The following is a 22,205-nucleotide window of genomic DNA, read 5'->3' on the forward strand; positions in this document are numbered from 1 at the left end:
TCTCTTCAAACTAAAATGTCCTAAATGAAGATATCCAAGTTTAATACAGTTAAGCTATCATCCCCATTTTATCATCATCAACCTGAGCACCCACTGTACTAAATGTAAGATGTCTCTTTTTCCTTGAATTATAAAAGTTGATCTTTCCTTTTTAAGAGATACTTAGGAGAGGGAGGGTGGAATCATTTTAGAGCTCATGAAAGTGAAAGACTGACAGCACTGGTTGAAGTCAGACAGAAAGCAGTCAGCCCTGAGGAAGCATGGCTGACAGCGACGCTAGTGCACTACAACGCTGGCATGAAACTTCCTCTAGATTCCAGGAAGAAGCCATTGGGGAAGAGCCTGTCAATAACGTAAAACTGGGCCAAATCGTTCTGGTTGTGGACTGTTAGCAAAAGCCTACCCAAGACTAATTGGAGATGACTAAGCTCATGTTTCAAATGAAAAATATGAGCATAGACATCCTCAAATGAAAGGAGCTTTCCTGCAAATTAAGATGTTATATTTTTTAATAGTATTTTGGGTTTAATATCTCAGGTATTTTTCTACACGTAGATATTTTCTTCCTGAATTATCAGAGCTGTGCTTTAAGTTCAGTTTTGTTTACCAGAAAGATATGAGAACAAGTTTAATGCTGTGAAAGATGTTTACTTAGAGCAATAATATGACAAGCAGAAGTGAATACATAGCAACTTGCACATCACATAAAGCTTTCCAACCAACACTGGCTTTAAAATCATCAGTGAACTAAAAAACAAAACAAAACATAAAATTAAAACCAAGGGTATAGATGAAAACCACCATGTCAAAAACACAATCAAATAAATCATCTTCTTTCGTGCTTAAATGATGGATGAAGCTTATGGTAACCATAACCACTGTTTTTGATGCCTTGAATTGCTTCAGAAACTTGACCTTCAGTTTATTTCTCTGGAGTATAACACTGAGCCCATGTGAAGTCTTTTTCCCTGAGCAAATTTGTTGTCAGAAGGGGAAAAACAACTAAAAATTGATCCTATAGAATTTCATAAATGACAACACTGGAAAACAACCTTTCTGAGTGAATTTTCTTTCTTCTACCTAGTATACATATATATGTGAGAAAAAAACCCCAAAAAGTTGGACATTTGTCCTTTTTCCCTTCAGATAAACTGCTTAAACTATGAATTTAATATAGACTAAAGCACACAAAAATCACTATGGATTAAATAGGGAAAAGGTAGAATGTTTTTAAACATGGCATTATTAATTTTAAATATCATAAGAAATCTTCCTAGTCTAATTAGCAGGTCCTTAGAGGATTTTCCCTAATACATAAATTTAAAGTGTGTATAAATGATGCTTCAGGATGGTCCTTGAGAATTTTACAAAATTAGTTTTTTAATATTCTTCCCTCAACTTTGTTTATGTATAATTAATATGGACTCTCCAGTTAGATATGTTAAGCCGAGTAAATGTCATCCTATTATTCTCTGGAACATGGCAAATAAATAATCAGAGAAATTGAAATAGATGTCTTTAATGTATAAAAATTTGGTGCTGTATGTGACTATTATAGGATTATTGAGTAATGCTACTAACTTCCTACAGATGGCAAGACGTTCCTGTTTCTGCTCTTGCCTCTATCTGTCCCCTATCCCCCATCCACAGTGCAGCCAAAGTGATCTAAAAATAACAAAACAAAACCCCTATTTTGATCACCCCATTGCTTGAAGTCTTTCAATGGCTCTCCATTGCCAAAAGAAAAGGTCCAGATCCTTTAAATGCCTTAGGAATCCTTCATGATCTTTAAGCCCTTCGTGATCACTGCCTTGCTCACTTCTCTAGCCTCTATCTCTCCCCACTCCCTCATCTCACACTCTACTCTCCAATTGCACTCGAATTCTCTCAGTACCTATAAATCTGTTTTACTCTCTCTTGTGTACCTGCTCTTTTCCCTGCCTGGACCAGTCTTTCCTCCTCCCATCCCTGACCTCCTTTCTTTTGTTGATCTAACTCCAATCTTCCATAAGGTCCAAGCCTAGACATCATTTTTTCTTGAAAGCCTTCCCTGACTCTCCCCTATCATGGCATCTATCATATTTCATAGCATCCTTTAATATGTGTCACCCACTAGATGATAAGCACTGTCATGATCTTATGCTATGTCTCCAACTCCTTTAATATTAATAGAGTATCTGTTATGCTCAGACTCATCTCTAAGCTCTGAAAAAAATAGCAAAGAATCAAGTGAAGTCAAAGTTCAAATTGTATTCTGAACACACAACAAATATTTGTTGGCAAGAACAGTAAAAGAAAACAGGACAGTAGAGAACAAAATAAGGGAAAAAAATGAAGTCGAGAAGAGTGTACAGGGTGAAATAAGAAAGAACGAGGAGACATTGAAGGTAAAATGGAAAGGGCTCATAAAAGTTCAAGTTGATCTCTTAAAAGACCCCACCCACAACTAGATAGGCTCTCGTTCATTTAAAACTTTGCCTTTGTGATATTATTTGAAAGTGGTAGAGATGGTTCCTTGCTTCATTATACCTGTAGCAAGTACATCCGTATTGTCACGTTATGCCATTCAGCATTCCAGTGATGTCCTCCAGAGCCATCTGCTGTCCACAATGAACAAGCCTTCAGAACCCAAATGATATATTTAAGCCTGAGCAAAACAAGCTGGAAGCTTATTCTAAAAGCATTGATTTTCCAAAATTTATTCACTGGGAAAATCTGCTGTAAAACAGTGAATATGTTATGCAAGTAAAATTAGACCTTTCAACCTGCTTGGTATGACGCATGGTGGCACACACTTATTGCAGGTGATTCTGCCAAAATTAAAAGTAATTTCATTTTTTTATTAGACATTTAGTGCAAAAGGTCAAAAAAGACGTTTAGGATCCCTGTCATCTCTTATACTTAAAAAATTTTTTGTGACTTACTTACAGCATCTTTTTACCAGGTGATGCAGATCTTTAAGCCACAACAAAATTAGGGTGAAAACAAACAAACAAATCAAACCAAATTGTGTATAATTTTGCATACAGAAACCATGACAGCTGCATCCTAATTGTAAAATCCTGTTTACTAGGAACACATTTCAGGTTATGGTGCCATTATGAAGCCCCATTGCCTACCGTTTTAAATGTCTAACCAGGGGCTTCCCTGGTGGCGCAGTGGTTGAGAGTCCGCCTGCCGATGCGGGGAACGCGGGTTCGTGCCCCGGTCCGGGAGGATCCCACATGCTGCGGAGCGGCTGGGCCCGTGAGACATGGCCGCTGAGCCTGCGCGTCCGGAGCCTGTGCTCCGCAGCGGGAGAGGCCACAACGGTGAGAGGCCCGCGTACCGCAAAAAAAAAAAAAAAAAAAAAAAAAAAAAAATGTCTAACCAAGCCTTCAGTGATATGGCTATTGTTGATGTTTCCAACTTCACGGCCACTGGCTTCCTCCTTGGACTCTAATGGACAGCAATTTTAGGCAACTTACAATTCCTGGAACATATTATGCTGTTCCACCCCTCTGTGCTTGGAACTCACTGTTCTCTCTGAAAGGAGGCCCTGGCCTCTTTGTCTCACTCATCAAACTCCTGCTTTTCTTCTAACTCTGTCGAAAACATTACCTTTATTATGACGCTTTTCTGCTTCTCCCCATAGCCATCCCAAACAGCTGACCCTCCTTTTTTGCTGCCAGATGCATCTTGTACAGACTTCTGTTAGAGCCCCTACCCTCTGTGCTGCCATTATTTGTTTATGTCGGTGTCTTTCCTACTGTAACATGATCTCCCTGAGGACAGGGAGGATGTCTTTGTGACTCAAGCCCTGGCATGTGAGATGTGTTTTGAAAAAATGTTTGATCGTGCCACCTTCAGCACCTCTCTGGGCAATGCCCTTTATCAACTGAAAATTTCGAGTGGGAAATTTGCTTTATTTTCCTTATCATTAACCAAGTTCGTAATGATGACTAAGAAGGAACGAAGAAGGGAAATTTGAATTCCACTTACACAGTATGGTTCCGAGACTGTGCTTTTCATTTTACCTGATTTGCCTAATTCATCCCTTCCAGTCTTCCCCTCAGCAAATAATCATTAAATTCCTACTATAATCAAAGCACCATGCTAAATACTATAAAGTAGATTACAAAGAAGAGTAAAGGCCCCTCCAAGATTTTTATAACCTTTCTGGGAAGACAATACATTCACAATTTAGAAAGCCAAAGAGTACATAGAAGGTATGTGTTGGTAAGTGCCAAATGAAGCAAACAGACACTGGGTGTTATAGGCAGGCAGAAGAGAAGTAATCACTTCAGTCATGGACAAAATAGCACCAGAGAAAAAACTGACAAGACAGCATTCCACGCTGGAACAATGGAATGAACAAAGATTTGTATAAATTGGCTCTGCTAAGAACCTGAAGATATAAGAAACCTGTTCTCTCTTGGGCTTCCCTGGTGGCGCAGTGGTTGAGAGTCCGCCTGCCGATGCAGGGGACACGGGTTTGTGCCCCGGTCCGGGAAGATCCCACGTGCCGCGGAGCGGCTATGCCCGTGAGCCATGGCCGCTGAGCCTGCGCATCCAGAGCCTGTGCTCCGCAACGGGAGAGGCCACAACAGTGAGAGCCCGCGTGCCGCAAAAAAGAAAAAAAAAAAAAAAAAAGAAACCTGTTCTCCATATTTTAACCATTTTATCCCAACTTTAAAACTTAAACTTATTGGGAATACTAGCATTTTAATTATTCTCTCAGCCAAAGCCTACCTTTAAAATAGAATTTATTTGCATTAAACCTTGTTTGGGTATTTCCAGTTCCAGGTACTTCCAGATTTTTCTCAAGTTCTTACCCACCTTTGGATGTGAGCCCCTCAGCCTTGTCCTTCCCACCGAGCAAAGTTCTCTCAGTCTTTCAGAAGACTGTGCCCTCTCCTCTGTTGAGTGTTCATCGGTCTGAGTAGCTGGTCCCAAACAGACTGCCCCTAAAGATGTCATTATGTCATCTTGCCTCACCTCTTCAGGTTACGCTCAGAACTAGCCTTTCTGAAAATGGGTAATTTGAGGTCACGGTTCCTCTCTGAACTGATATAGCACAACACTGCACACAACAGCTACAAGAGAAGACCTGCTTCTCTGATATGTTCAGTCCGAGCACTGTGGATCTGTCAAGAAGAGTCTGATTTAATGTATAAGGTGCCTGTGGGCATAACAGTGACACAGGGAGCAACTGAGCTCGGCACTAACCCTTTCTGCTACGTTTCCTCAGGCAGAAGTGGAGGTGGTCCCTTCTGTTTTAACTCACTGGGGTATTACGTGTTTTGACAAATCAGAGAGTATTAAACGTCACATGAACTGCAAGATCACACAGTCCAACCCCTCAATTTACAGAGAATCTGCAACTTGCCCAAGATCACACGACAAATTACAGAAAAAAGAGAGATGAGAAGCCAGGGGTTTTGCTTCACAGTCGCTTTCTCACTCCACATTGTACACTTTCGCTCCAAAGGAGGCACCCCTGGGTTTATGAGAATTACCACTGTGTATGCCCCGGAGTCCTAAGCACTTTGTCCATCCTTTCTGAATATTTGTTTTCAAACAGGGTTTCCAAATAATACTAGTATAAATACAGACATACCTCATTTTATGCAATCTCTTTTCCTAAAGACGGGATCTGAATTTTTTCCCCAAATAAATAGCATCCAACCGTAGATGGAGATGGATGGTATAAGTATTAATCAGTGCTTTTTATTATTATTATTCTCACAGGACAACTGATAAGAAAGCAAAGTATTTGCTCTTTACTGGTATACATCAGTTTGAGGCTATTCAGATAAAAATGCCTTTAAACACTCAAGTGTTATATGCATAAAGAATTATATTATTGTTTTATATATTAGTGTTTAATGTATTAAATGTCTCAATATTAATGGCCCAAAATAATTAATCCTTTATTCCTCTTTATGATTTATGTGGGACATTTTTAGAAAACTATTTCTTCTATGCTAATGTCCATAGGTCTTTGCCATAAAAACTATAGATGAAAACTTTAAGAAAACTTCATTAAAGTACACCGGGGAAGAAGTAGGGGGTTAGCTAGGCTTCTGAAGAACTGGATTAAAATGAAAAGAGAGAGAGAGAGGAGAGAGGGGTGACATAAGGAAGAGTGCTACTGTCCAGAGAAGAGTAGGAGTCGTATTTTTAACTCTGTTCGTATCAGCTATCCTCTTGGGACCTTACCATACAGTATATTTGTAAAATCATAATGAATGATAGATTGGTTTTTTTTTAATTGCCTTTCCTGTCAGTGGTTATCTACACTCAGATACAATGACAATTCTCATAATAATGTATATGATTAATTCTCGCATGATAGTAACATTGTGTCTTACTTCATCTACCTTATAAAATGGAGAAGAAAATCTCATTTAACAGATATCCCCCAGAATAGTCTTATTCACTTAATGATGTAGCAACTATAGTCTCATCGAAAGAGGGTACTGAGAAATAGAGGGCAGTGAATTATTTTAGGGAGCAATTTAAGAGAAAGCAGGTAAAGGATTCTAATTCTTGAGGCTTTGAACAGCATGATAAGCACCACTGCATTAAAGGAACAAAAAAATTAGCATTCACTGAGCTGTTTATACATTTAGACAGTGAATAAAATGGACTGCAGTTTTAGGTAGATGGTATGAGGCGAGAAAAATGAGAAGTCTTTCCATAGTTAAGAATTTTTTTAGAGAGTGGAAAATGAAGCTGACGAGGAGTTAACTACTCATGTTTATTTGAAGTCATTTCTCACCTGTCCTATTCCTTATGAAAAACACAGTGTAAGTAAATTTCAGAAGTAGATAATTGTTTCATAATCAGAACAGGGAGTTTGGGTTAAAGTTAGAGTAGGGCCGGCGGAACCACAGTGCCTGCAGGAGCCAAGAGGACACTGGAAATAGGTCAAGTGTGTCTGATGAAAGACTTGGTGAAATAGTAGAGTGGCGTGGTGGTGCTCTGGAGAGCCCATGGCCTGTCTAAAGGCATTTAGATTCACTTGAAAAAAAAACTTAGCCATGAAATACCTAACTGCAGGCCTATTTCAGCTAAGGTCAAACAGTTTGTGAGTTCTGGATTCATAAGATCCAAGACCCCGAGACCTCAGTGAATACCCACACAGGAACAAGAAACAACTGTTCAGAAGTCTTTGTTTTACATACAAATGTTAAAATGGTGTATTTCATATGTTCGTGGCCTAAAACAATGATAGTTACCATAGATTTCTACAGTACTGGTTATCCTATAAAAATTGGTTATTTTTAAGTCACAACCAATGATTTAACATTTTAAAAATACTATGCCAAAAAGAGTCTTTTGCTTATAGCAAAAGTATCTCTGTCTAACACCTATGAATCCCATGATACTGATGCAAAGTCTTGTGTGTATCTACATGTGCATTTTTGAGGGGAAAGGTTTGTACAAAGAGAAGAGGAAACACCCAGGAAAAGGAAAGAAATCCAGAGAGAATCATTATCAGGCAGGTCCATCTGTAGGCAGAAATCTGGGTGCCGTAGATAATGTTCAGCCATAGATAATGTTCTTTGATGACAGAATTCTACCTATGAAAGAATAAGAGGAATGAGGTATGTCTTCAGTCTTGGAAGGTCACTGGTGGGGCAATAGCAGGAACGTAGACATGGGACCAAACTCACTGGACCAAGATACACAGATTTCCTCAAACTGCACAAGACAAGGTCTAGATTATAGGAACCGAGTCAGAGCCTGTCCCTCAGCAGAATTGGTGCCTCTGGTTTGAGAAGATCGCCCCTGAGCCTGGACACTGTAGGGGGTGGCTCAGTGACTCGAGATGAGTGAACTGGGATGCTGGTCTGGGCTGGAAGCCAAGCAGGTCCAAAAATAAGACAAATTTAAATACATGAATTAAGGAGACAAATAATGTTTGCTGAGCGCCTACCATGTTTTGACAGCTAAGGGATGCTTCATTTGTACTATCTCATTTAATTCCCTTAATAAATTATACCTAGAGGCCAAAATATTAGAAGCTTTCTTCTTTACAAAAGAATTCAATTATACCTAGAAGCCAAAATATTAGAAGCTTTCTTCTTTACAAAAGAATTCATTGCATCATGGTCCTCAGTATTTCTTCAAGGAAGGACAGATTTTATCCCCATATTTCAGAAGAGCATAAAACTTCACAAAGTACCAAAGTTGCCCTAGATCAGCAAATTTCAGTGAAGGAGGAGAGTATATGCCCCTCTGAGAGGAGGTGGGGATGTCATTTTAAAAGATTTGCACCAGATAATATTTGTGCATTATAATATTTTAATTTGTTGATTTGGGAACACAAACTACAAAGAGATGCTCAGAGACGGGTTTATTTCTCAAGATCAGTAATTCTCAAGAGAAAGAAGAATATTCCCTTAATGAGAGTTGTTTGTATAACTACTCTGTTGTGAGATCTTTCTGTGATTTGCTATGACTTCCCAGGACACTGTAACAAATTGAGGCAGAATACCCCAAAATGCTGATTCCCCCACTAGCGCTCCCAGGCCACTCTGCCACAGATAATCCCACTAACAAGAAAGTATAATGTAAAGTGATCTTTCGGGAAACACATTAATGCCTCTTTCACTAAGTTTCCTCATAATGAGTTTTCCAAATAACTAATGGTTACTCATTAACAGTATTTTAACCTATTAAGAGTTAAAAAGGAAAAATGGCAATATATTGGTTCCATCCCATACCTTCCTAAAAGCTATTATTCATGCTGTTGCCTTCTTAAACAAAAGTGGTTATTTTAACTCTTCCTCACCACTCAGGATGATCACTGTGACCATTGACCTGGGATATATAAGAGCGTCCTTGTCTCCTTTGCTATCTGTCATCGGGCTATCTGTTCACACAGTTTAGGTACCAACTCATATGGCCTATCTCCTTACAATATAATCTGAGCTGAGACACTGTAGGCAAATATTAAAACTCATTATAGTTTACTATTTTATGATCATTGAATCAAGTCCCCTCATTCTGCATATCTGAAATAAAAGACTCAGAGTTAAGACTTGCCCATGGTCACACAATGGATTATGGTAGAGCTGCATCTCACTTAGAATTTAAAGCTCACAAGGAAAAACATTATTTAGTCAAAATTGCCATTAGAAATTCCTTAAACTAATATTTAAGCATGGTATATATGTTTTCTGTACTATAATTTTTATACTCATTGGAGTTTTGGGTACTACAGCAATAGATGGAGGAAATAAAAGGAAAGTCTGCTGGCAAATTGGTGTCTATTCAAACCATTTGCCTTTAAGATAACCATCAAATCCATTGAATGAGAAATGAGATTTTTATTGTATTCTTCTTTCTCAATGGAATTTTTCCATTTGGTTTTAGTATTAAGCCTCTGTAACCTTACTATATTTCAATTGATTGTTCCCTCTGCTGAAGATTAGAGGATTAAGTTCTAAAACTCAGATGTGAGTTAAACACAACTAGAATACAACTCCATGAGGGGTATAGAGTTTACAGGCACACAGGGCTCCTGCTTCCCCCTTTAGCACTTTTTCTGCTACAATCTCCCTACCTAGTTATTAGAAATCAAGCTCTGGATATGCCTTGAAAAACAGAAAAAAGGTTTGCTAACAAACTTCTCAGTAGTGATATCCAGTTTGCTTACTTCCTGTTTCTCCTATGTTCCCTAAGTGATTAAGCTTGCTGCATAAGGGGGGTATTAGTAACTGAGAAGACTTTTGAGTTACATTCAGCCATTTTGATTAGTATCTTTGGTAACTTCTTTTTTCTCACAAACATATGGCCAAGCAACATGTAAAGTTCCAATTATTGTGATTTCAAATTTAAAGTACTATTTGTTCATTCCTGAAACCTGAAACAAACATCTGGTGGTTAATGCTTTGAGGAAAAAAAAAGTACCTTAGTGCATTACCTCTGTCTATGATTCAAGATCATGGGCAAAAATAAGTAGATGAGATAAAGCCACAGGAGTTTGTTGGTCCATTCAACTAAAAAAAAAAAATTTTTAAAGAACTGAAGTAGGAGTTTCCTCTAAAGTAGGAAAAACAGTACAGACCATACAGTAATCTTAAGTACATCTTCCTTTCTGTCTCATCTTGCACTTAGATATAAACTATATCTAGTATAGATCCTCCCATTAGAAAAAAAGATTTGAATGCTTTCTTATCTCCATCCCATATATGCTCAGAATTATTGCAGTTTGTGCATACTGTCAGGTTCATGTTACCATGCATTTTTGTTAATGAGAATAGTATCTCCTACATTAAAACTTCTGCGCCAATTTTTCATACTTAATATTTTAAGATTTATTCTAACTCACTTTCCATTACAATATGACACTTGGGGAAAAAATCTGAAATAAAGATGTACTGTCCTTTTTGCATGGTTGCTCATCTTAGGGAAAAATTTTTGATTTTTTAAATGGGGGTAGTATATTAGTCTGTTAGGGATGTCATAACAAAATACCATAGACTGTGTGGCTCAAATAATAAAAATTTATTTTTCACAGTTATGGAGTCTGGACATCCAAATTCAGGGTATCGGCAGTTTGGGCTTCTCCTGAGACTCTCTGTTTGGCTTGCAGGTGGTCACCTTCTTGCTGTGTCCTCACACGGCCTTTTCCCTGTGCCTGCATACCTCTGGTGTCTCTTCACTTTCTAAGAAGGACACCAGTCATATTGGATTAGGGCCCACCCTCGTGACCTCATTTAATTTTATGACCTCTTCAAAGGCCCTAGCTCCAGATTACAGTCACATGGAAGGTTAATGCTTCAACATATGAATTCTGGGGGGAACACAATTCAGTCCATAACATGTAGCAATGCTTATTAATCAAACATTCTGTAATATCTTCCTCTTGAGGAAAAAAGTAAAATCTTAGGAAGGAAAGTGATAAAGTTATCATTTATATGCGATACCAAGTTATAGGAAATATAAATTTATATGTGACTCGTTTATATGAGATGTCATTTATAAGTGAATGCACATAAAATAACCCTTAACTCCATTTTTTAGCCTGTCTCATAGAACTCACAAAGATTTATTTAGCAAAGGAACAGCCCAGCAGACTAGCAAGTCACACTTCCACGTACTGTTTGCCAGAAGAGACCAAGAAATATCCAGATTCAGAAATGCTCGATGAGACTGCTGCTCTTGCATCTGCTCTGAGGTCACATTTACAGATTTGGTATTTATTCTCTGGAAGTGTGGCCTCCATATTTGAAAGAAGCCTGAGCCTGACTTAAGTGGCTTCAAAAAGCAGGGCCACAAGCCTGAGGAGCTTCAGCCACAACACACACTAAAACAAAGGCTGCTGCAGTGAGAGTGCACAAATACAAGTCGGAGTAGCCTTGTCCCTCCTGCGGCATAGACCACCTAGTTTTTTCAGAACACTGTGTTCTGTTGGATCATTTACAATGTTCCCATTTCTGAATTTTTTTAATGCCCTGGGTTAAGGGTTGCCAAATGTAGTAAATAAAAATATAGGATGCCCAGTTAAATTTGAATTGCAGGTAAACAATGAATATCTTTTTAGTATGACTATGTCTCGTGCAATATTTGGGAGGTACTTATACCAAAAAATAATTCCTGTATGGGAGATACTAATACAAAAAAAAATGTACTTGTTATTTACCTGAAATTCGAATTTAACAGTGGGTCCTATATTTTATCTGGCAACTCTACTTCGGGTTTAAGAATGAATCCTCCCCATCCCGAACTCACCACCCTCTTAAACTTCCATCACCAACTTTGCACATTTAACTTCCTGCTCTTAATTTGGTGCTGCCCCAAAAGGTGAAAACCCCAGGTTTCAGGCTCCCTTCTGTTATACTACTGTGATATATGGTTATAGATACTCTGTGTTAAAACACGAAAGTTAGTTTGGCCCAACTTTCCCCCCATGCTGAAATATTTGCATCTTTATATCAATGTTCCACAATACTACTATGATAACATTAGTTGACACCATGTGCTTAACAGTGTGGGGAAGAGTCTAAATCTCTAAACCTTGGGCTCAGTCTGCTCACCTGTAAAAGGAGGGGACTGAATTCAAGGTATTTTCCCCCAAGGTTCCTTTTAAGAATTCCTTGCCACAGGTCTTTAAAGTGAGGTTCTGTTAATGTTCTCATTTGCCTTGTGAAACTTAATTATTCCTATTTCGGGTGAATCTCTTTTCCCTTCAAGTAAGTGGCACTTAGATGACTAAATAAGTAGTGTTTCGGTTACTCGATTAACGGCTTCCTCTTTAAAGATATTCGCCTTAAATTCCTCAAGAGCCAGAGAATGCACCCTTTATTTCCCTCCACCCCACTCACCCTAACACCAGACTTTGAGCACAGCGGGTGATCAGATGATGTGGTCCTGCAAGTGCTGATAATGATGAAACAATTCCATCGTGGTGGGTTTTCTGACTGTCGAATATCATTTGCTGGGAACAGAAGCCCTCTCCGCGGGGTAGGAGACCGCCGTCTGGGAGCCGCTTGTTGTACTCTTCCGCCATCTAGTGGCGCCAGGGTTGCTCTCCTTCGCTCAACTTGCTGTTCAGAGCTGCAGATTTCAAAAATTGTAAATCAAATGCGTAGTTTTATTCTTGTCATTACAGTAAGAAGGGACTTATGGAGCGTTTTGAGAGATAAAATGTAATGTGTTGATAAAAAATAAGTATAACGTAATAGCAGACTTTAGTACCTGAACAGTATAGACTAAATTCATGCAATTTAGTCTCTTTAATATGTTCAAATGTTAACTTGACCGTAGAACAAAAATATAGACTATAGAGTTCTAAGGAAGATATCTTTTTCAGGGGCTTTTGTATAATGTTCAAGGATTTTTAAATTTCAAAGAAACGTAATCGTAGCAGATGAAAAAGAGCAACAGGGAAAGGAAATAAAGTTCTGATAAACGTTAAATTGTTTAGAGAAAAGTCTCAATTCTGTATTTAACCATTTGACTTCAATTAAGTTAGAACTTATTATCATTATTATTTATACATGCAATACAATGTTTAATGAATGTTGAATGATATTTAGCTTTAATGTCCTATAATCTGGAACATTCTTCAAATGGCATGATAGTGAATTTAATTGTGTGATTCTAAAGTGAAAATAAATTTCTCTAATGAATGAAATAAAATATTTCTGAAGTGTGACTTATTTCCCATTAAAGCTGTTTTCACTGAATAACTATTATAGGAAATATATTTCTGACATTTTAACATTATTCTGGTTTCTTTTTATTTTTATTTAACATGCCAATGCTATCATGCAGTGTTTAGGTCTTTCTAATAAAATATATTTAATTGCAATGCCACTTCAATCTTTAATACACTTGTGACCCAACTGAAAAAGTCTCCAATTTGTTTTCCAGGGTGGGAAAATACCCATAAGGTGGACAGCCCCAGAAGCTATTGCCTACAGAAAATTCTCCTCGGCAAGTGATGCATGGAGCTATGGCATTGTCATGTGGGAGGTCATGTCCTATGGAGAGAGACCTTACTGGGAAATGTCTAACCAAGACGTAAGTGCCACCCATAGTTAAACTGCCATTTTATGAATGCAGACATATTAGCATTGATGGGGAAATATGCCTTTTGCCCTCACTCAAATTAGCCCTTATCTTCCTGAGAGTTGTCAGGGTCTGTGGCCGAACTTGAGCAGCCTTTCACTCTGAGCTGTATTTGGTGTCATAAGGGCCAGCTGATGGACTTGGTCACGTAAGTACCTGATCTATGTCTTACATCTGATACTTCCACATATATCACTCTAAGGTAGTGTGACTGTGCTTATGCAATAGCCTTGGCCTACAGGTGACAAAAAACAATGAATCATGTTTACTTTTCATTTCTTCCTTAGAGCAATTTAACGTACCACTGTAAAAAGCAAACTAATTTAGACTAGATATTCCTTAGTAGAAAAAGATTGAATGTTTTCAGGCAATGTATTATCAGTATGTGTCATGAGGTATGGTTCTTTTGAGATACATGACCCTCTTTGCAATCTGTTTTGTTTCCGTTTTATCTGTAAAAACTACCCTGGTGGCTAATAAAACTGTAGAACAGGATAGTTAACACACATTTGACCTCTGTAGACTGTCCAAGGTAGTAGAGATGGTTGTCAAAATATGCTAGGATCCTGACAACGCAAGTAAATGTGCTGTCAGAGCTGCAAATATATTTTAATATCCCACTCCCTCATCCCAGAATTAAGACTTTGTCTACTCGTTTGCTTCCTCCAAGTATCTAATGGTTTCTGAGACAATGGCAATGGGAAGTCAGCTCTACTGGGATCCTGAATGTTCATAAGGGGAAACAAAGACTATATGATTATAGAAGATCCCTAAACACAGTCAACTCCTGTCACATCTCTTCTCTGTTTTCCATTCAGTTGCTTGAGCCTCCCCTCCACACCTCACACTCATTACTTTACCCCCACCTCAAGTTGTCCCAGTATCTTTATCTTAAGGGTTTGTTCAGTGACAGAGAAGGTCTATCCTTTTTGAATGCCAGACACAGAGAAGACTGGGTTTTGGTTAGCTCACCATGGCTATTGTTTCTCCCTGCCTTGGAGTGTTACTTTAGAAGCTGAGTCCTGCTCAGTCCTGTGGGTGCCTACTGACTCTGTGGAGAATACCAGGTCCAGAAACCTACATGGCAGCAGGTTCAAGGTCATAAAACACTGCTCAATCTTGCTCTTTAAAGCACATCATCAAAACACAAAGCCAGGTGGCTCGGTCCTGCAGACCATTTGCCCCTAAGTACAGAGTATGCCATAATCAGCAGCCTTTCCTCCACTCCCAACACTTAGACTTTTTGGATCCAGGTCATTTGCCTAGAGTTTACTGTCTTTCAGCGAATTTTATTTGAAGGAGCTCGTTGCTCTTTCCTGTCTCTGGGCCTTGTTTGGGGCAACTTGTGACCACCTCTCCAGCTCTTCTTAAAATTGAACCCCAGAAGCAGAAATTCGTCCCTTCTCTCCCAGAAAGAATTCATCTTTCTTTCACCAGTTATCCAAGGTAATAGAAGCCCTGGATTCAGTCACCATAGTTCCTGCTCCACTCTTAACCCAAGATAATGCTTGCGTGCCTGTCCTACTTTGACATGACTAAAATAGGCCATTCAAGCAAATCTCTAGACTAAAAAGTCCTCCTCCAAATGAGTTAAAGTCTTCACTGCACAGAAGAGCCCTCAGGTCAAGTACCCTCCTTAACTGGTACTCCATTAATCCTTGTCTTAACCTGTTTCCTGACAGACGTAAGATAAAAAATTGCCTAACTCAGAGGACTCCAAACTTTACTAATAATACATCCTTGCCAGTAAAAAGTTCTTGAGCATTCACAACTGACACATGTATACTTATTTGCACATTGTATACAAGTACTACCGTACTAATATATTCATTTTTCATTGAAAAATATTCATTGGGTGCCTTCTCTGTTTCAGGAAGCGGAGATACAACAGAAAACAAGTGTTACACCTGGAAGGGACCATAAAGATTATCTAGTCCAACCCGAGTTGAACTTGGTTATGAAACTGAGGCTTAGAGAAGTGACATGATTTCCCTAGAATCACATAGTAAGTGCTTTGACAGTGATATTAGAAGACAATTCTATTAACCTTTTAGAAGACGTTATGGGCAAGGAGAAGAGAAGAGGGGATAACTGCCTCTTTCATGGTGGTTTAGTTCACAGTGTATGGGCCAGTGATCTCTTGCCCTCATTGAGTTTATATTCTAGCAAGAGGGAAACAGACTTTAAACAAAGTAAATCAGTAAAATATATAATATGTAACCTGATAATCACTGCTTTGGGGGAAAAAAGCAAGAAAGGAAGATAAGAAATGCTAGGAGTTTGATTTTAAATATATATATATTGCCAAATATATTTGTAACAGTCATTTCATATGGCCATAAAAGTCATAGTCATTCTTATTAGACAATAGGATGAGACAAATAAACATAAAGAGAAGTTCTATTATTTTTCCTGCCTCCTGGATTATCATCCTGCTGCCTGGGGTACATTGTACCACCAATTTGGTAACCACGGCCATGGTTATGTAGACTATAATTCAACAATGAAAGTGCCTCAGTTTCATGACCAATAAATACAATGAAAGGACTAGGTTAAATGATTTTTAGTATCCCTTTTAACAGTAACAGGCTATGGTTTTATAATCTCTGCAGAAATAGTTTTATCATACTTGTCTCAGCAAAGGAATGATTCAGATTGTGCTTTTCTCAAGTTTAGGAATCTCTGTGGCGGTACAAGAAATCTGATAGGACTTCCACAGAGCGGAGCAGGTACAAGTGAAGATACCAGACTGCAAGACAGATTTTCTAGGAGAGCAGCCTCTGAGAGAAAAAGCCCAAATGTGTAGTTTCCAACACAGACCCCCATGTAAATTGTTCTTAACTGTTGCCTAGAGTAGTCCAAGCCCTGTTGTCAACTCCTCCCTTCATGGATCTGGCCCAGCAGTTCACCCAGCCATTCTGGCCATGTGTGTTGATGACCTGTGTCCAAGATGACCATTTACAGAGCCATTCTGTCTATTAAACCTCATTTGGCCACAAAGGCTATATCTGGAATCAGAAGACGTTGCTGCAGCCAGGAATAGACTCCTGGACGTTAAGCCCATCCTCATTCATTCAGGGTTGCCAATGCCCACAGCACAAGGCTGAATGCTCCCTCCACCCAGAGCTTGGTGGTTCTTCAAGGACCAGGTAAGGGCTAAGCTGGTTATTTTCATGGTCTTTGAGTGGCTACCAAAGAATATGCAAGCAAGGATCTGAAAAGAGGAGAACAAAAGTTCTGGGGAAAATAATTAAAAAGCCAAACCCTCTAGGCCCTCAGATCAATACAAGAGGAGAGGAAAGTACTAAGAGCTAAAATCTTGTTTGTATCTTGTGAATAATTTTTGCTGCTGCAGTAGAGTTGAAATTCTGTTTAGCTTAACATATTGGAAGTCAGCGTATCTGTGACAGATCCTGAAACCAGAATTTCTGTTTGGAAGCAGAAATAGCTTAATCAAAACTTTCCAAGCTGCTCTCTCCAAATATTAGTTATTTCCTGTTTGTCCTGCATTTCTCATGTTTGATCAAAGTTTAGTCTTGTGTTTGACTTTATGCAACCAAGGTGTATTTTAAATAAGGAAGGTCATTTTTAGACAGTAAAAATTCAACTATGCTCTGTTTTAATATTTTGTATTTTTATTACATTTTGGTGAGTTTAATTTATGGGCTTAGTTGAACATGGAATGTTAACATGCTTTAGGATTTTAAATGAGTTTAGGAAATTTCAGCTAGTTTTCATGAAATAGTCCCTCCATTCTGCAGACTGTGGCATATTTCATTGCAATGAACAATTCTGAGTTTGCATAATCTATTTTCATGAATAATATAATGATTTTCCCAAAGGTCAGTGGTAATGTACATTAGGAATGTACATAAGGAAATGAGAAAACACAGAGTACCCAGGACTAGTCCATAAAAGACATACCAAATGTAAGGGTAGGTGCCATCTGCTTAGCCTTTCAGCAGTTACTGATGAACACATGCCAGTCACTGGGCATGTGGATGGGGATGGAGAACTAGAAAATCCAGCCCCCACTGCCAAGGAGCCCGCTGTGTAGGTGAGGAGATGAAGTTCTGGCATTTCTAAGTCTTGCCCCTGCCCCCAAGTAGAATGTACACTCCTCAAGGGTAGACCTCAGGCCTTCTTTTCCTTTCTAATATAAACAACATTGTGTGAATGTAACATAGCTATTTTTTAGCATATGCCAAAAAAGCATACATACTCTATTATTCAAGGTACTTTTGATTATAAATGACAGAAACTCAATGTGAACTAACTTAAGTAAAAATAAATGTTTTCATTCATGAGACTAAGAAGGAGTTGAGCAGTGCTATATCTCAGGGATCTGCAGGATTTTTAGTGCTTCCCAAGCACTAGGTCCATTGACCTCATTTTTTCCTATTGCAAAGGTCTTCTTTGCTTTATTCTTCTTTATGCTCCAGGGTTCAGCATTCCAGCTTAGCAACCTCAGCAGAATGAAACCTTCCCTCTGTGAAAATTCATACACCAATCCCAGAGAAGACTGGTTGGCTGTGTTAGGGCTCTACCCAACTTTGAACCAAAACCATGCCAGGGAATGGACACTATGATCGGCCCAGCAAGGTTTAGGTACCAGCATGTGCATTCGGAGGTGGGTGGAGCACTGTGATTGGCAATTGCCCCATAATCACATGGAGTGAGGGAGGAAGTCCCCAAAGGAAAGCAGTTGTGCTGCCAGAGATATACTATAGTGTTCTTTTCTGTGCATTGTTTTCAAGAGCAGTTTTATTTATTGCTGTATCAAATGGCACCAAAATATTAACACTGTGCATCATTATATTCTAGTGCAGCAGCAGGTGTAGTGGAAAGATCATGAGAGCTTTAGAGCAGGGTTTCACAACCTCAGAACTATTGTTGGGCCAAATAATCCTTTGTTGTGGTTTGTAGGCAGGGGTGCTGTCCTGTGCATCTTTCACACCATCCCCGGCCTCTACCCACTAGGTGCGAGTAGCACCCTCCCAGTCATGACAACCAAAACTGCCCCCAAACATTGCCTAGTCAGAGATGGGGTATAAAAATCACTCCCAGTTAGAAGCCACTGCTTTAGAGCTAGAAAGACCGGGGTTGAAATCTCAGCTCTGCAGTTCACTGGCCATGTAATCTTAGGCAAGTGGTTTCAGCTTTCTGAGATACTGTCTATACTGGGGTTCAAATTACTCAACTGCAGGATTTGAAAAAGTGGGGTTCTATGATGGGGTTCAAAATACTCAACTGCAGGATTTGAAAAAGTGAAAGATAATATATATAAAGCACCTGCTACATTAGAAGGTATTTAATTAATCAAAGGTAATAATCATAGCTTGCAATTTCTGAATTTATTATGAGCCAAGTATTTTAGCATATTGGCTCATTTAATCCTCAAAATAATTATTTAAGATAGATACTCTTTTTACTCCCATTTGTAGATACAAGGCTTTCTAGAAAGTTTAAACAACTTACCCAAGGTTACTAGATGGTTAACGATAGAACTGAAGTTGAAGCCCCCTACTTACTCCTAAGTGCATGCTTTTACCCTCTGAGCTATACCATAGAAGTCTAATTTTCAAAGGAGTCTCCATACCACGCAAGCTCTACGTAATGAGATCAAAGCATCTTTAATTGTGTATGCCACTGTGTCACAAGAGAAGTGTTTTCATTGTTTCCTGTCAGCAAAAGAATGTGGATTGACTCACTATTGTTTGGAACTATAAATCTCTTCTGCAGTATTTTTTTGTCTTGATGTTAAAAATTTATTAAATGTACTATATTTATTAAATTTCTTAAAAATATTTAAGGCAGCAGCTTAAAATAAAATTCTAATCATCAATATATTTAGACTATTACCAGAAACATGTCACAGGCACATTGAAGGTGTATAGATCCTTGCTATTTTCTAGCATTTTTTTCTTTTTTTTTAAGGTATTGCAGGATAATGTTCTATGTTATTTTCATCCAAGTTCAAAATAATTGTTGTTTACTACATAATAGGAGTACACTGTAATGCTAGGAACTACACTGGCTCCAAAGAGGACACCAAGGGCACTGCAGTTCTTACAACACTTACACTGTGTAATGTGCTTAACCGAAGAAAATGCAAGCAAAACATGAACAGCAGGCAACATTAAATAATCAAATCCCCACAGAGCTAATATGTAGGAAAAAAACTAGCACCACATAAATGAGAGGCAACTTAGCTCAAACTAATGATCTGAATGCAAGACTGTAGACTTGGATTTTGTTTGTTTTGTTTTTTTCCCTGACATGCTGCTGTTTTAGAAAAAAAAGAAAGAATGAATGAATGAAAAAGAAAGGGAGGGAGGGAAGAAGGAAGGAAGGAAGGGAGGGAGGGAGGGAGGGAAGGAAGGATTCACCTTGAAGCACTTTGAAGCCCAAATACCTTCTAGGTATGGTATCATTTAGGTATATGCTACTCAGCTAGTTCAGTTTCCCAAAAAGAGAACCACTATGAGAGCACATCTCATTTGAGGTTTAGTAGGAAACATAATACTGCTTCAGTGTTTTGGAGTTTTTTTCTCCTTACTTTTCAAAAGCTTTTATATAATAGTGAGTTTTGCTTTAGATTGCTTTCTGAAACTTACCTGAAGAAAAAAATTAGAGTTCAGCTTTAGGATACTTTTTTTTTTTTTTTTTTTAGGAGTTTTTTATTTTTTATTTATTTATTTTTTTAAAGTTTATTTATTTATTTTTTTAATTAGTTTCTGCTTTATAACAAAGTGAATCAGTCATACATATACATCTGTTCCCACATCCCTTCCCTCATGCATCTCCCTCCCTCCCACCCTCCCCATCCCACCCCTCCAGGCGGTCACAAAGCACCGAGCTGATCTCCCTGTGCTCTGCGGCTGCTTCCCACTATCTATCTACCTTACGTTTGATAGTGTATACACGTCCATGCCTCTAGTAGTAGGATACTTTTTTATATAGATGATGTGGTTAGAAATAACCTTTTGACCTTACCTGAATTGATCCCTCTTTTCAAAATTTGAGAAGGAAGAAAATAACCTTTTACCATATTTTGTATTTGTCTTCATGATTGTATAACCTTTCTCAATTATAGGTCAGTATTTCAGCCAAGAATAGTGGATGTGTAGAATCCACTTACCTCAAATGCAGTATAATTTTATGACTCAGAGAGTCCAGTCATTTCCAATTTTTGTCACTGATTAGATTTTCCAAACTCTACTTTATTATGTAATGGTCCTTGTGTAATGATCTGTGTAAGATACAGTAAACTGCTAAAGGCCCATTCCCATTATTTCAGCCTTCCATATTACAGAGGGAATTTTTGCATTTGTTTGATTGTGTTTCTACAAAAGCAATTTTCAAAATGACCTTCTTTTTCTCAATTTTTCAATAATTCCTACTATTGGTACACAGGCAAGGGCAACATTTTAATTAAATACATACTAATTACACTAACATGATGCATGTCTGTTACAGAGGCAAGAGTAATAGGGGATATTATGAGATTCAATCAATCACCATTGTAAGTATTCAGATAGTAAGGTTTCAAGTAGAGGAAACCAATAACCAGTATGCTACTAACACAGTATAATTTTCAAGGGAAATTTTTTTCTAAATAACCACAAAGCTAGAAGATATATACATACCAGCAACATTCTCATAAAAAATTAATTATACCTTCAATTTCTATTTGGAAGAAATTTACAGTCTACTGCTCTTATAATTTTTATAATTATTTTTTTCTCTTTAAAGCATATTTACAAAGAGGGCTCTTTTTTTGCCAATTAGGACAAATATCTTCTTTTTATTATGTTCATCTTTAAAATGTAGAAAACGCCAGATTGCTACAGTAAAGGAAGTTCTTATAAGATGCTAGATTCTATATCTTTTTTTAAACATTTATTTTTTATTGAAGTATAGTTGAATTACAATGTTGTGTTAATACTGCTATACAGCAAAGTGACTCAGTTATACATATATATACATTCTTTTCCTTTATGGTTTATCCCAGGATATTGAATATAGTTCCCTGTGCTATACAGTAGGACCTTGTTGTTATCCATTCTGTATATACCATCTGCTAATCCCAAATTCCCAATCCAACCCTCTCCCAGTTCCCTCCCTCTTGGAAACCACCAGTCTATTCTCTATGTCCCTGATTCTGTTTCTGTTTCATAGATAGGTTCATTTGTGTCATTTTTTAGATTCCACATATAAATGATATCATATGGTATTTGTCTTTCTTTTTCTGACTTACTTAGAATAATAATCTCTAGTTGCATGCATGTTGCTGCAAATGGCATTATTTTGTTCTTCTTTATGGCTGAGTAGTATTCCACTGTATATATGTACCACATCTTCTTTATCCATTCATCTGTCAATGGACATTTAGGTTGGTTCCATGTCTTGGCTATTGTGAATAGTGCTGCTATGAACATAGGGGTGCATGTATCTTTTTGAATTATAGTTTTGTCTGGATATATGCCCAGGAATGGGATTATGGATCATATGGTAATTCGATTTTTAGTTTTCTGAGGAACCTCCATACGGTTTTCCACAATGACTGCACCAACTTACATTCCCACCAACACTCTAAGAGGGTTCCCTTTTCTCCACACCCTCTCCAGCATTTG

The 22,205-nt window shown here is 38.1% G+C and overlaps 1 protein-coding gene across 4 annotated transcripts in view; it reads left to right on the forward strand.

The window, feature by feature from the left end:
• The window catches only part of EPHA6 (EPH receptor A6), a gene marked incomplete at its 5' end in the record, with an annotated part of 867,182 nt that overhangs the window by 817,046 nt on the left and 27,931 nt on the right, over positions 1-22,205 (forward strand). For all 4 annotated transcript variants that reach the window (XM_081234488.1, XM_081234490.1, XM_081234489.1 and 1 more), the window contains one exon: positions 13,372-13,521. In XM_081234488.1, coding sequence (XP_081090614.1) covers positions 13,372-13,521 — 150 coding nt within the window. The remainder of the gene's footprint in view (positions 1-13,371; positions 13,522-22,205) is intronic.

The sequence above is a fragment of the Mesoplodon bidens genome, assembly GCF_964165515.1.
Source record: "Mesoplodon bidens genome assembly, chromosome: 5".
Lineage (NCBI taxonomy): Eukaryota > Metazoa > Chordata > Mammalia > Artiodactyla > Ziphiidae > Mesoplodon > Mesoplodon bidens.